We start from the raw sequence: 13563 nt of genomic DNA on the forward strand, positions 1-13563 counted from the left end.
AAATTTAATGTATAATGTAAGGTATTAAATTTGTCATGGTAGGCGGAGCTGGTAATTTACACCAGCGGATGGTTGGTGGTGGAACGAACTATTCATATTAGCCAGTGTAACAGAAGACAGTCGAATAGTAACAATGGCTGAAGTTCGCTTATCGTTTCTTGAACGCAAGGCTGTAACTGAAGTGGAACTGGAAGTACGAGAACATTCACGAGGTTCAATGGCAGTGGCAGAGAGAATTTAAAGATGTGCACAAGGATAGATCCGGCCGACTACAAACAGCTATAAGTCCGGCGTCCAGTGTTGCGGTGTTGCAACATTATTACTCCTGTAATTAGCTTAAAATTGTGTAAAGTTGCACAAGTAATTAGCTAAAGTAATTGCACAAGTAATTAGTTGCTAAAGTAATTAGCTAAATGTAAAGTTAGCACATTTAGCAAACATTTGTGGGTATGGTTTTTTTTTTTTTTTTTTTTTTTGGCTGTCGATACTGGATTGTCAGAGGTAAAAAATATGTCTTCAACAAAGAGAAGTAACCTTTTTTCTTATTCAAAGTTTGCTAAAAGAATAAAAGTGTCTCAGTCCTCTGAAAAAGCTGAAGTGCGTGATTCTCTTTAGCTGCTGATGGAGAGCGCTACGCGCAGACTCTAGCTGCAATAAATTTTCAACGCGAGTTGCAGTTAAATTTCTCATGAGTTCATACTGATGTCATTGTAGAACTATCATGGTTACATAAGGGTAGAAGTGGCTTTAACTATTACGTACAGATTATGTATAAGTTCGTCGAACATGGACATACTGGCGCCATGACAGCAGGTGTTGGTATTGTCATGCTCGCAAATGGAAAGGGGAACTAAAAGGGATATGTTGTGCGTCAGGGAAGGTCTGTTAACCTCCAATTCAAGAACCGCCGAAGGTACTTGAAGCGCTGTTGAATGGAGACCATCCGAAATCCAAAGATTTTCTAAACAATATTAAAACCTACACAGTCCGTCCCACAGGAAAGGTGGCTGATTTTATATTCGTGTAACTACTAATGCGATTTGTGGACGGATGCATGCATTAACTAGCGTGGTATTCCGACTACCTTCCGTTTTAAATTTAACAGCGCTTGCATCACAGACTGCTCGTAATAACCAAAACTTTAACAGTATGTTTTGAACTACGGTCGTGAAAGGAGCAATGGAGCAACGTACAAACATTAAGTTTTTTTAAACTGGGTAAAAGTTTCACAGCCACTTTAAAATTATACAAACTGTTTATGGTAGTGAAGCCGTGGGTCGTAAAAACGTTTTTAAGTGGTATGCAAGGTGAGAGCATTGAAGATGATCTACGTCCAGGAGCATCATCGACAGTTTGAGTAGAAGAAAATGTTCAAAAAGTGGCTGAAATTCTTCAAAATGATCGTTATGCATCTACTAGGTTAATTGAGATCATGGAATTCCTAAAACAACTATGCATCGCATTCTAACTAAAAATTTGGGTAAAAAGAAGATCTGTTGTCACCTTGTGCCTCACCCACACACTCACTGATGATCAAAAAGATTGCAGAGTAGAACACTGCAGAGACATGAAAAGATCGACCGCTAGGGATCCAAACTTCGTGTCTTGCATCGTAACAGGTGACGAAACATGGTGTTGTCAGCATTTCGAGTGTTTTCATCGTTTCGACACGATTTCAGATATCCAGAGGGCTACGACCACGGTACTGCAAGCAATTTTAAAGGTTGAGTATCAGAATTGTTTCGAACAATTTTTCCAACGCTTCCAGTTGTGTACTGACTGTCAAGCAGCCTATTTTGAATAAAAAGTCATATAAACTAAAAATAAACAACGCCTTGTAATTTATTTCAAGTGAGTCACTTTTCCTGTGTGACGGACTATGTACAACAGCGCCTTTCAACTTCAGCGACTTTGTTTGGAGATCTTATCAGTAAGTATTATTTTCACAACCTTGAGAATATAATGTAACTGAAATAAATTTATAAAATAATAAATTAATAATTTTAATGATGATTTTGTTTATATATATACTTTTTTTTAATAACAAATTATTTAATCCTATTATGTTTATGAACTTACCCATTTCCTAAATTAATCCACTGAGAAGTCAAAAGGTTTGACACATTCCAACGTCTTCTAGGATCTACGACTATAAGTTGATCAACTGTTCGCCTGAAAAGCTCTGTTGTTGTAGACATGGCTTTTGGTCGATGTCTAACAGGTTGATTAGCTAATTGCATTTGAATCAGTATTTTAACCGATTGGCTTTCAAATGGTAAACTTCTGTTCAACATAACGTAGAGGACAACACCCAGCGACCACATATCAGCTTTTCTGGCATCATAGGCGTGTCCTTCCAATATTTCTGGTGCGGTATACGGTAAGGAGCCGCAAAACGTTCTACTCATAAGAAAATTTCCTGAAACATGAAATTCATAAAGTAATTATATACTAAATAGTTAAATTTAAACATTAATAGTTGTGCTACATTATGATTAAAAAAGCAATTTCTATTTGCTGGAAGGATTAACAAAAACTGAGAAAATCTTGATCAGAGCAGAATTACAAAATTCGTATAAAATTCAGAGCAAAATTTGTAAATAAACTATACATAAATAAAAAAAAAAATAATTTTTTATAAAGAAAGTGGTAAATTAAAAAGGATAATGAGTAAAATAATTTTGAGGCCACTATTCGAGGAGATTCTTTCTTTATTTTTCTGTTTAGCCTCCGGAACCACCGTAAGATATTACTTCAAACGATGAATGAGAATGATATGTACGTAGTCTTGTAAAGTTTCAGGTCGACTATTCCTGAAGTGTGTGGTTAATTAAAACCCAACCTGAGCTTTGTGATTAATTGAATCGACAAGATTTTGAATACTTATTATCTGACCATTTTATTTAAAATGTCAATATTTATTGCAAGAATACTTAACCGTAAAACGTTTCAAAGTTTCAGTTTTTATTTACACTATACATAAAAAAAATTTGGACTACATAAATACCGATTTCATGTAAAGTAATCAAACACTTGGCGCTCTTAATCTCCAAAAATCGCCCTATTTTATTGTTAGTAGAAAGATGTTGGTAAAAATTTGACTAGACCAAGTGAGAAATAGGTTGTCGAGTATTAACTTGAACTTTTATTCGGTATTTACTCTACTTTATTTGCTTTGCGTTTGGCAGATTTGAGTACTGAAAATTATCTTCAAAGACTTTACGTATTACCGTAGTAATGATTATAATTTGTATCACTGATCTATAATATTCACTAAACTTATTTTTTTAAGTGGTATTTCTAAAAAATATCTTTTCTTTAAACGAATCAAGAATTCTGCATGTATTTAGTTAAGTTTGATTTGTTAATTTATTCGATTAAGTTATCCCAGATGTTTTTTTTATTATCCGACTAGCTCCATTGGGGGAATTAATCTCTGCTTATTATTTGAAAATTTCGAGTTTGATTCCAGCACAGTATTCACATTTTTTACACCCATCAGAATTCAAATTTTTGTAGCAGTAAAAAAAGCGAGTTATGTGAAGGTAATTGGTCATAAATCTATAATAATGTCGAAATGAAGCATTCATTTATATATACTGATCTTTCCATCTAAAAAGGGGATTTTTGAAAGTGATAAAATTAATAGAATTTTATTTTCTCGGGAATTTATAACGCAGGCAATCTTTTTCTTATGAATAAAATAGTATTGTTGTAAGTTATTAAGAAACAATAAGTTTTGAAAATTAGTTTCAAATTTTTGTCAATTCTGGCTTTCATAGTTTCATCAGTATTACAAAAGTTCCCAAAACAGGAACTTTCATTTTACTTTTTTTAAGTTTAAAAAAGATCCACGTTTGGTTCATTTTTGATTATTCGTGGTCTTTTTCTTTGCAGATAATCTACTTATTTAAAAATTGGCTACATCTCCATTTACGGCTTAATTTAAACTTTTTCTTTTTATTTGGTAAGTTTTATAACAGAGTTTAAATATCTACTTTAACAATTTATAATGTTAATTTAGCTCTTTCTTACCTCCGTTATCGACAACGAATCGCGCAAATCCAAAATCAGCTAATTTAACGTTTAAGTTATTTGTTATTAAAATGTTCTCACATTTAATATCTCTGTGTGCAATGTTCATTCTGTGTAAATAGAGAAGTGCTATACCTAACTGATTCATCCATAATTTTGCTCTCGATTCTGATATGTCTTTAGAATATATATAATCAAGTAGGTCACCTCCTTCACAGTACCTTTAAAAAAAAGTAAAAAGACTGTTACAACTAATAGTAATTTAAAACAATTTTGATTATCTGTAGATGTATACAATATTCTCAGATGTGTTACATGAAATACAAACTAAGTACATGGCCGAAGTTTTAGTAAAATCTTTCAAGAAAATAAAGAATGCAGTATCTATCAAAGTTTGCCGAATGTACATGTGTACCAATGAGTGAAAACGTATAGTGAAATGTTGGTTTCGAGATATTTTGGTTATAAAGGTTACGGAATGATAAAAAATACAGAAAAATTTTAGAAAATAGTTTTTTCCCTACACATAACAATTTTTACCCTACAGTCACGATATATTTTTTCGCAGTTCATGAATCAGCTGTTAAACATTTTTTTTTTTTTACTTCACCATTTAATCGGTGTGAAGGCTACATCCTAAGATTTAATTAGTTTTATTGTTTATTGAAGATTTTGTTCTACAACCTATCTATCCTATCTTATTACGATTAATCAGCAGCTACATGTGAAAACTGCGAAATCGTTAAGTAAATTAACTCTGCGTACACGTTGATTATAACGTACGAAACCGAAACTGTGACAATCATGTAATATTTTAATTTTAAATTATGTAATATTTTAACGTTAAATTTTCAATTAATCAATACTAAAACGTTAGAATAAGTTTTTAAACAAACTGCAGCTAAATAATGCAGTGCACTCAGATTGTATTTGAACGACAAAAAACCATTCCTCGTGCGCGTTTTTAATTCGTAAAATTGTTTCAATCTACGTCCATCGCGATTCTCCATAATCTTATTTGAATTCAAATCTTTATAATCGAATTCATGTTACACCGACAAAGAAAATGGTATTTTACATCGATTATATACATTGTTTTTTTACATTTTGCATACGGCAAAGTCACCCGCTAAGTTATATGGCGTTTACTAAAGCATAAACCACTTAAACTTCACCAGAACTAGTCACCACGTCCTCTTTGACTCCTCTGATATAACAAAACAGAAGGTAACAACATGATTGACCTTAAAAATATAGCAAGAGAATTTTTCAGTGTATCGTAAAATTAACTCTCACCATAAAAAAATGTTAATAAAAGTTAAATATTGAAGGAAAAGTTAAAAATGTTGGAGGACTATTAGGTACCGGTCCCGTATTATTTAACAGTGGATTTTATCTTAACTTCCGAAAAAAATAAATTTTTTGCAGATCAAAATGTGAGTGCGCTTCCAAATAATTTTAGGCTTATTTGCGCCTAATTTTGGCCTATTTCGCTGTCTGTTATAGTTACAATGGGCCGGCAATTTTTTATTTTTTTTGTTTATTTTCAATGTTTCATGCAGTTTGCTTTCTATGTATCCTAAATAAAAAATTTCTCAATTTCTCTAGAGCAATTTCTCAAACCAATAGCTGAGATCGACAGCGTTTGTAAAGTAAATGTTAAATCTATTAAAGGAACCAAAGCGATCTTACTTTTGAACTAACAAAATGATCGGCTTGACATTGAAAGATTTCTCACCGTCCTATTCATAACAAGTAAAAAATGATCTTAAAATTATTAAATCTTACAATTTTATAGATAAGACATATGTATATTTTTTAAATTTGGTTTCTAAAGGGTAATTTTTTGAAGACTCGCTTCTAAAATCTGTTAATATTACCACTATTATCCACAATTTATCCGTCTGATTAATGGATAAAATTCATTATTTACGATCCATTATATACATTCATCTATCATGTTTAATTTTTTTTAAGTGTAACTTAAGAGATTCGATAGATAATAAACTAGTAAATTCAACTTGGCTTATTATTATAGTATAGGTTAACAAAAATATAGTTACTTCTATTTCTCTTTTAGATTACTATTAAACTAGATTTAATACTAAATTTTTATTATTAGGAAGTAATGTATTATTAAATTCATTTCTAACACAAGAATTGCTGAAGTAAGTAATCCCGTATTTATAATACATATCTTTATTATAATTTAAGAAAGGCCGTTTTTGTTATCAATTTGCGTTTTAACCACAACGATTTATTCAGTTAGTTTTAATGCTGTTAGATTACGCTTTGAAAGATTTGTAGATGATAAGTTTTAATGCCTACAAAGCGACTGATGCTCAAAAAATCATAAAATGTATAAAGTTTACGAATTACGTTAACGATAATGAATTTGAAGTAATTTGTTAATTTAACTTGGATCTTGCATACCATAAAGTATTGCGTTATAGTAATTTGTTACAGTAATATATAGTACACATAACTATAATAAATCCTTCGCTACTAAAGAGCATTTGTATGTGTGTACGACCCTTTTTTTTACTCCATGGCCACCATTAGGTATTACTTCAAAGAATGAGATGAATGACAATGTAGCGTGGGAAAATTCCATGCCTGACCGGGGTTCGAACCCGGGATATCCGGATGAAAGGCCGACACGCTACCACTCGCGCCACGGAGGCCAGCGGCGTGCGTGAGAACATGCTTACATGATCGAACATACCGCCCGTCAAAAAAATCAATTTTTTTTTTTAATGTTTTTAAACAGTAAGTAAGAAGAAGCAACACCAACAAATAAGAGCAAAAAGAAAGAATATGCTTACGTGATTGAACACACTGCCCGTCAAAAAATCATAAGATTTTTTTTTAGTGTTTATAAATAATAAATACAACAGTAATATTAATTATAAAATAAATTAATAAATTTTACTACCGTAATTCATTCATTCTATATCGTAGCAGATCTTAAAACACAACTATTTTCGATAAAAATAAATCGATACTGAAAATACTATCGATTATCCATTTAGCATCCGTTGATATTTTGTCGGAAGCTTAGTTTCGTATTACGATTATGCCATCATGGCATAATAAATGCATTATAAATTTTACAGAGTTAACTATTTTTCCCTTAATTTTTTTTAAGCGTAGTTTTGTTTAAAATGATGGTTGATAGAAATTTTTTACAGATCTGTAATGTACGCAAAAAAGCAATTCAAGAAATGTTATCACACTTGAGAAACATTAATTTTTTTTTGTCTATTAGTGTAATTGAATCGTTTTATAGGAATAAGATCTCTTACTCAAAACGATTACTTTTGATTTACGACCGCTACTCCTTATTTTTTGCATAATTCAGCTAAATTTTTATTTCTTGTAATCTAAATTTTAAGATGAATTCCTGTGTCAACATATTTTCTTGTTAAATTATGGTTAAAAATAAATTATTCTGTAATTGTCTACGACGTAAGTCTACCGGTTAATTGTTATCTGATTTCATGATATCTAATCAGTTGACCGAATACATACTATTATCAAACAAATTTTTAAGAAAAGTAAATATTATTAAACTCATTCCACAACATGGATGATAAAAATGTATAACCATATTTATTCAAGATCTGGAATTATTACTTGTTCTTTTAATTACGGTTTATTTGATAACGCAATAATAGAAATTAATAATATTAAACGGTCAAGTTCAATTGTTTCTTTTTGAATAGGGCTTAGGGTGTAATAATTACAGACGGTAAATTGTTATATTAGCACGCTATATCTTTGCCGATGAGTTAAATACCTATCAACTCGATTTTTAATGAACTTAAGAACGGGATGGAATTAAAGTTAGACAGATAGATAGTCTTAGTTTATTTCCCCAGTCATTTTATTCTACCCTCGGAAATTTCATTTCATTAATTAAATGTGCCTTTAAAAAGTTTAAAAAAAATAAGAAAAGTACTTTTTTGACTATTGATACAAAATCATTTAACGTCAACGTGACATTCGCAAGAGAGAAAATTAAATATGTCTTCTAAACTGCCTAATGAATAACCAACCTTAGCTCATTGTTTTCGCCCAATTCTGGAAGATTTTCGATCATTAATCTTTCATTTATCAACAAATTTTTTAAGTGGATTTCCCGGAATAAAATTTCTACCTGTGATATGTCTCCATATCCTTGTCGAACCTCAAACATCGACAGTATTAAAATACCTTTTTACTTTCTGGAAACTATTATTCTATTTTCATAGAAAATATCTTTTAAAATTTATATTATAGAAATTATTATTGTGTTAAGAAGTTATTTTTGATATTAATCTAGTAACGGAAATATCAATATTCTAAAAGCCCGCTGTCGTTGAAATAATATCTAAAATGACTTGAAATTTTATGAGGATAAAGCCTATACGTATTAAAAATTTGCTGCATACGTATTTAACAGATTTGTTTTGTCGAAGTTACAGAAGTCGGAATTTGAATATCCAAAAAAATTATGTAAAAACTCTAGTTTTTCCTAGACTTCAACAATGAGTTTTTTTTTGTTTAAACAACGAGTTAATAGAATAGACATAGCAAGTTTAAGCTTGGTTTATAACGTTGAGATTTCTTGGCTAGAAAACTGTAACAGTTAAAACTCTGCCTTTTTCTTTGGTCAGATTATGATCTGTTTTATTTACCTTCCCCTTTACCTTTTAAATAGTTTCCAGTATTTTGGAATGATTTTTTTCTGAACTGCTAATTTTAAAGTTATGTTCTTTTAAAGATGGTGTCTGTAATTCAGTTTTCAAATAAAAAATATTAAGTCAAGATAAACTTAACGGCTTAGAGAGTGAGAGTGCCTGAAATTAGGCACTCATTTGGAATAAGTCAACTGCATCCGGAAAATACTCTGCAGTACATGCAAAAGGAAAACATGAATAGGAAAACGTAGCTTTTATGGTAACCAGAATAATACAAATCAAGGAGAGAGACGCTAGGGGATTGGATGGGGACAGATACTGGTGGTAGGGAAATACAAGGGCAGCCCTGCTCATGAAAGGGCGGTTCGCTTAGGTGGGTCGCTCTCGATGATTGACCGGGGACCCCTTGAGTTCGGGAAAATTGAAAAGACCGGAGACCCCTCCTTGGAGAGAAACTGGTTTGAGACACGGCAAAAAGAAAAGACCAAGTCCCGGCCTACTGGGTGAGCGACCCCCGCAGGGCATGGCATCGCCGGATCCTGTGGGGTCCCGGGAGGTTAGAAGCCAGGCAACCACTGAGGATGCGCAATGAGTAACTGCTGGACCATCCTCAGTTGGCTTGGGGGGGGGGGGGGAACGCCTAGGTTATTACGAGTATATTTTTAGTTTAAATAAAATAAGTTATTACATGTCCGTAATTATCGTCAAAAAAACATACGAATAGCATTTCTGTTTTAAAGAATTTGGAGTAGTTTACTTTAGAATATAAAAGAAATAGTTTAATATTTAAACAGTGTAACATTTTTTCTAAAATCCGATAAAATTAGATTTTAATGAACCGAGGAAGTTATAACTAGATACGTAGTCATAATATTCTTTTAATATTCTGTTAATTATGAAAAATGTTACATAAGAATTTACTCAACTAAAATCCTATAAAACTATTAAAAATATAACTCTTTGAATCGAGTCAACGAAATACCTATATTTATTCAACATGCACCTTTATTACAAATCATTTTTTGTAAACTAGCGGATATTAAAGCTTTTTTAAAATCCGTTGCAGCAAAGTATAATCGGAATTTTTCAATTTCATTTCGTTTGGAAGTTTCAAATACATCTCTGAAGTTTTTAAGCAAACCGTTCCAGCGCAAGGTTTATTGGTTACTAAAACCATTCCTACCACGGCTGATAGACTTCTGTTTGTCTATTTCCTCTTGATACAACTAGAAATCGTTAACGATAAGAAAAATAAAGATAACATAATTATAAATAAACACTAATAGATCAGTTAAAATATATTTTTTTTAATGTATTTACGCATAGTGTAATTTGTAAATTGTGATAATGTTTTAAGTTGTAGGATAGTGTTGGTAATCATATTTAGTCTGGTCATGAGCACACCCTATCTTTAACAGATTATTTGTTTACTTTAACTGCAAATATAATTAGATTAATGTTATTCATTAATCCGAAAATAAATGCTGTTTACTCTTTCAAGAAAATTTTCTTTGGTTTGTTGAATATTTTGCACTTTTTAAGTTTACTTTTTATCTGGAAAATATATAGGAATATTACTCAAATAACTTTAACTTGCGTAGTTGTGAAGAAACCAAGCCTTTTAATCACTTATTTCGTTATTGTTATATGAAAATCAGTAGATTATTTCTCTATATAATGGTTATAAATTTATTTTGATCAGCAGAAAGCAATTTCAAAAATTTATTCTAAAAAACGGTTTTTTAGTTAGTATAGATGAAAAAACAGAAAAACTGATGTATTAAAAAAAAAAATATTAAAAGAAAAAAAATTCGAAGAAACTCGTTGTTTTGCTGATTTTTTATTTAAAACATTTATTCGAGGTGTGATTCTATCCCGCCACAGATGATTATTTCACTTCTTTTTTACTTTGCCCTTTATATAAAAAACCCTAACGATTACATTTATTATGAGCAAAAATACCATAACGTTTTCTTGCTTTTATTATTAGTATCACAATTAAGGCTCCTTAATAAACCAATAATTGATGATAACCAATTTTTATACAGAAAAATCTTTACTGAGTAGAAACTGGTGTGAAAATTATACATCAAGAAAATTCTTTAATTTTTTGTTGATAAAATAGAAAATAATCTGGTTTTTTACCGTATTGCTCCTTTGTTGAAAATATATTTAAAAAATAGTTAAAATTTTCCGGATAAATTTCATATAATGACAACAATTCCTTAAAAGGTTTTTTAATATTTAATAGGATTAAAGAAGGGGTTTCAACGAATATTCTACAGAACTTTCAATATAATGTTTTAAAAAACTGTACTAATGTATAATGTTCTAAAGATAGTAAAATACTGTACAAAATAGTACATTGTGTAATGTGATTAATATAATTTTATTATACTATTACATGGTTCCGTTTATCAAGAAACTAATCACAATAATGTACGTCAGTTTTTGGTCTGAAATAGTTGCTTTTAAGTAACTTTCTTTTCGCTAATATAACGTTCAGAAATATTTAATTTTAATTTTATTAAAGTACGGTTTATTGATCTCGAGTTTTTATTATTTTCAATTATGTTGAGGAGAAATCAGTGAAAGAATAACGTATCATTACAGATATTTATGAATGTTGTGATTTAGGAATTATATGTTGAAATTAAGAAACTTCCAAGACTGCCACAGATGAGAAAGATACGGTAAAGGGCAAAACCAATCAAACGATTAAAATCAAAAAAAAATTTTTTTCACTCCCCTGAATTTTAAAAATTACTACCCGAATTTACATTTGCATTATACACTCTAATTTATTGGAATCTTGGAGCCCTGTGACTTTCGGGACTTTGCTTTCTCCTCTTTGTAACTTTGCACGAACACTATACTAACTGCGATTCAGCTGAAAGTCAAATCAACAATAAGGAATCTCACTCCATCAGTTATTTTATATTTCTATTAGTAATTAACAATTTTTCGGGAATTAAACACGTCTATATTTTCCTGTTTAAAATGTACGTGTATTCTCTTGTAAGAGTAAATAATTTACTTAGTATTTTTTGGGTAGTGTTGAAGACTATGTAAAATATAAAAGTATGGTTTATTATATTTAATTTTTACTGCCTTTTACGAAGTAAAGTAATTTTTTCGCGGTCATAAAGTATTATGACCGCGAAAAATTTCGGTTTTCTGATTTTAACGGAAATATCTATTTTCACCATCCCTAAATCCATTTTGACTAGTTTCGGCGTGACGTATGTATGTATGTATCTCTCATATCTTAAAAACTATTACTCGTAGGATATTGAAATTTTGGGTTTAGGACTATTGTTACATCTAGTTGTTCACCTCCTCTTTTGAGTGCTATCGACTGGATCTATCTATGTAAAAACCTGTATCTAAAAAAGAACCTGTATCCAAAAAACCCAAAATAAAAAAAAAATTGGGTTTTGGACATTTTCTTAACTGCAGTAATAAGCCCTTATTGAGAGCTTTCAATCGATATATCATAAGTGGTATTTATTTTTATTGGTTCCAGAGTTATAGCCGAATAATATTTTAATTAATGAGATAATTGGATCTTACAGGGAGAAGGCACATTGATTCGAATCAGACTTCTCTTTTTTTTTTAATTTAAATATATTGATTTATTAATAATTATTAACCTCTGACTGTAAAAAAAACTTTTACGATAAATAATTTAATAACAGTTAAAAAAAAATAAAATAAAAAAAAATATCAGAAGTTATTAATGAAATAAAATTTTATGTACTTTTTATTTTAAAAAATGTGTATATTTAACAGGCGTACACGAAAGTTATATGATATCCGCATTAGGTTTTTTTATAAGATAATAAAAAAGTATCCATAATACATTACCTCATGAAAATGTAGTACCTAGATTTTCGTTGGAGTACACAATAAGTACTAATTAAATAAGGATTTTTTATTCTACAGATCACTTCTATTTCTCTTGGAAAAAACCTCTTTATGAAGTCCTTAGGTGCAGTATCAGAATCAACAATTTTACATGCAATTATCATTTTTCGGTGAGAGCCCGGTCCGTAAAAATCTTTCTGATTATGCACTGCCTGATAAACCTGAAACACATTGAAATTTTTGAAATTCACATATTAGAATTCATTTACTACACCAAACATTATGCTGTAATAAAAACTGTCTACTTGTACTTCCAATAAAACGTATAAAACTTATAATTAATAAAAACTTATAATTCTAAAACCGCATTACTTATAAAAAGATTATAGATAAAAAATATTCATAAAGATGTATAATTTGAATAAATAACAAAATTACACCAAAATAGTTATTTTTCAAGCGAAACCAGAACAAGGATAATTTAGAATGCTATTAATCAGGGCAAAACATTTTTAATTTTTGCGATGTTCTTAACCGGGCTAATTAAGTATATTTACTAAGAATAGATTTAATAAAGAATAACGGCAGAAATTTCGGTAGGGCATTGACGTTGTTAGGTCTGTCAAAATTTATTTATTCGAATTCCTAAAAGCGCTGGCAAAAATCACCAACGTGAAATAAGGAACAAAGGTTTCATATTATAAACTGAATTTAAGAAGAAGAATTTAAACGTCCCAAGTAGGATGTAATGCTGTTATGATTATCTCGAACACAAATGTCAGTGCAAACTACCTTTAATAGAGCTATACAAACATATGTTAATGATGATTACTCGGCCAATATTTTCCTAATTTGATCTGTTTCCTCTATGACTTGCGGTAAAGGAATAATTCAATAACCCTAATTAAACATTATTCCGTCCTTTTGATTTCGTTTTGTTTAGGCTTTTAGGTAAATTTCATTAAAAAAAACCTATTAT

General features: G+C 30.3%; 2 protein-coding genes across 2 annotated transcripts in view; one reads left to right on the plus strand and one right to left on the minus strand.

Moving 5' to 3' along the window:
• Positions 1-13563, minus strand: part of LOC142321687 (testis-specific serine/threonine-protein kinase 1-like) — a 64572-nt gene that overhangs the window by 3526 nt on the left and 47483 nt on the right. The window contains exons 2-4 of the mRNA XM_075359975.1: positions 12585-12805; positions 4036-4256; positions 2080-2419 (exon numbers count right to left, since the gene is read on the minus strand). Of these exons, the coding sequence (XP_075216090.1) occupies positions 2080-2419; positions 4036-4256; positions 12585-12748 (725 nt within the window). The 5' untranslated portion in view covers positions 12749-12805. The remainder of the gene's footprint in view (positions 1-2079; positions 2420-4035; positions 4257-12584; positions 12806-13563) is intronic.
• The window catches only part of LOC142321702 (uncharacterized), a 44387-nt gene continuing 34727 nt past the window's right edge, over positions 3904-13563 (plus strand). Inside the window, exon 1 of the mRNA XM_075359999.1 lies at positions 3904-3967. The gene's annotated coding sequence lies outside the window, so the exon portion shown is untranslated. The remainder of the gene's footprint in view (positions 3968-13563) is intronic.

The sequence above is a fragment of the Lycorma delicatula genome, chromosome 1 (genome assembly GCF_047948215.1).
Source record: "Lycorma delicatula isolate Av1 chromosome 1, ASM4794821v1, whole genome shotgun sequence".
Classification (NCBI taxonomy): Eukaryota; Metazoa; Arthropoda; class Insecta; order Hemiptera; family Fulgoridae; genus Lycorma; species Lycorma delicatula.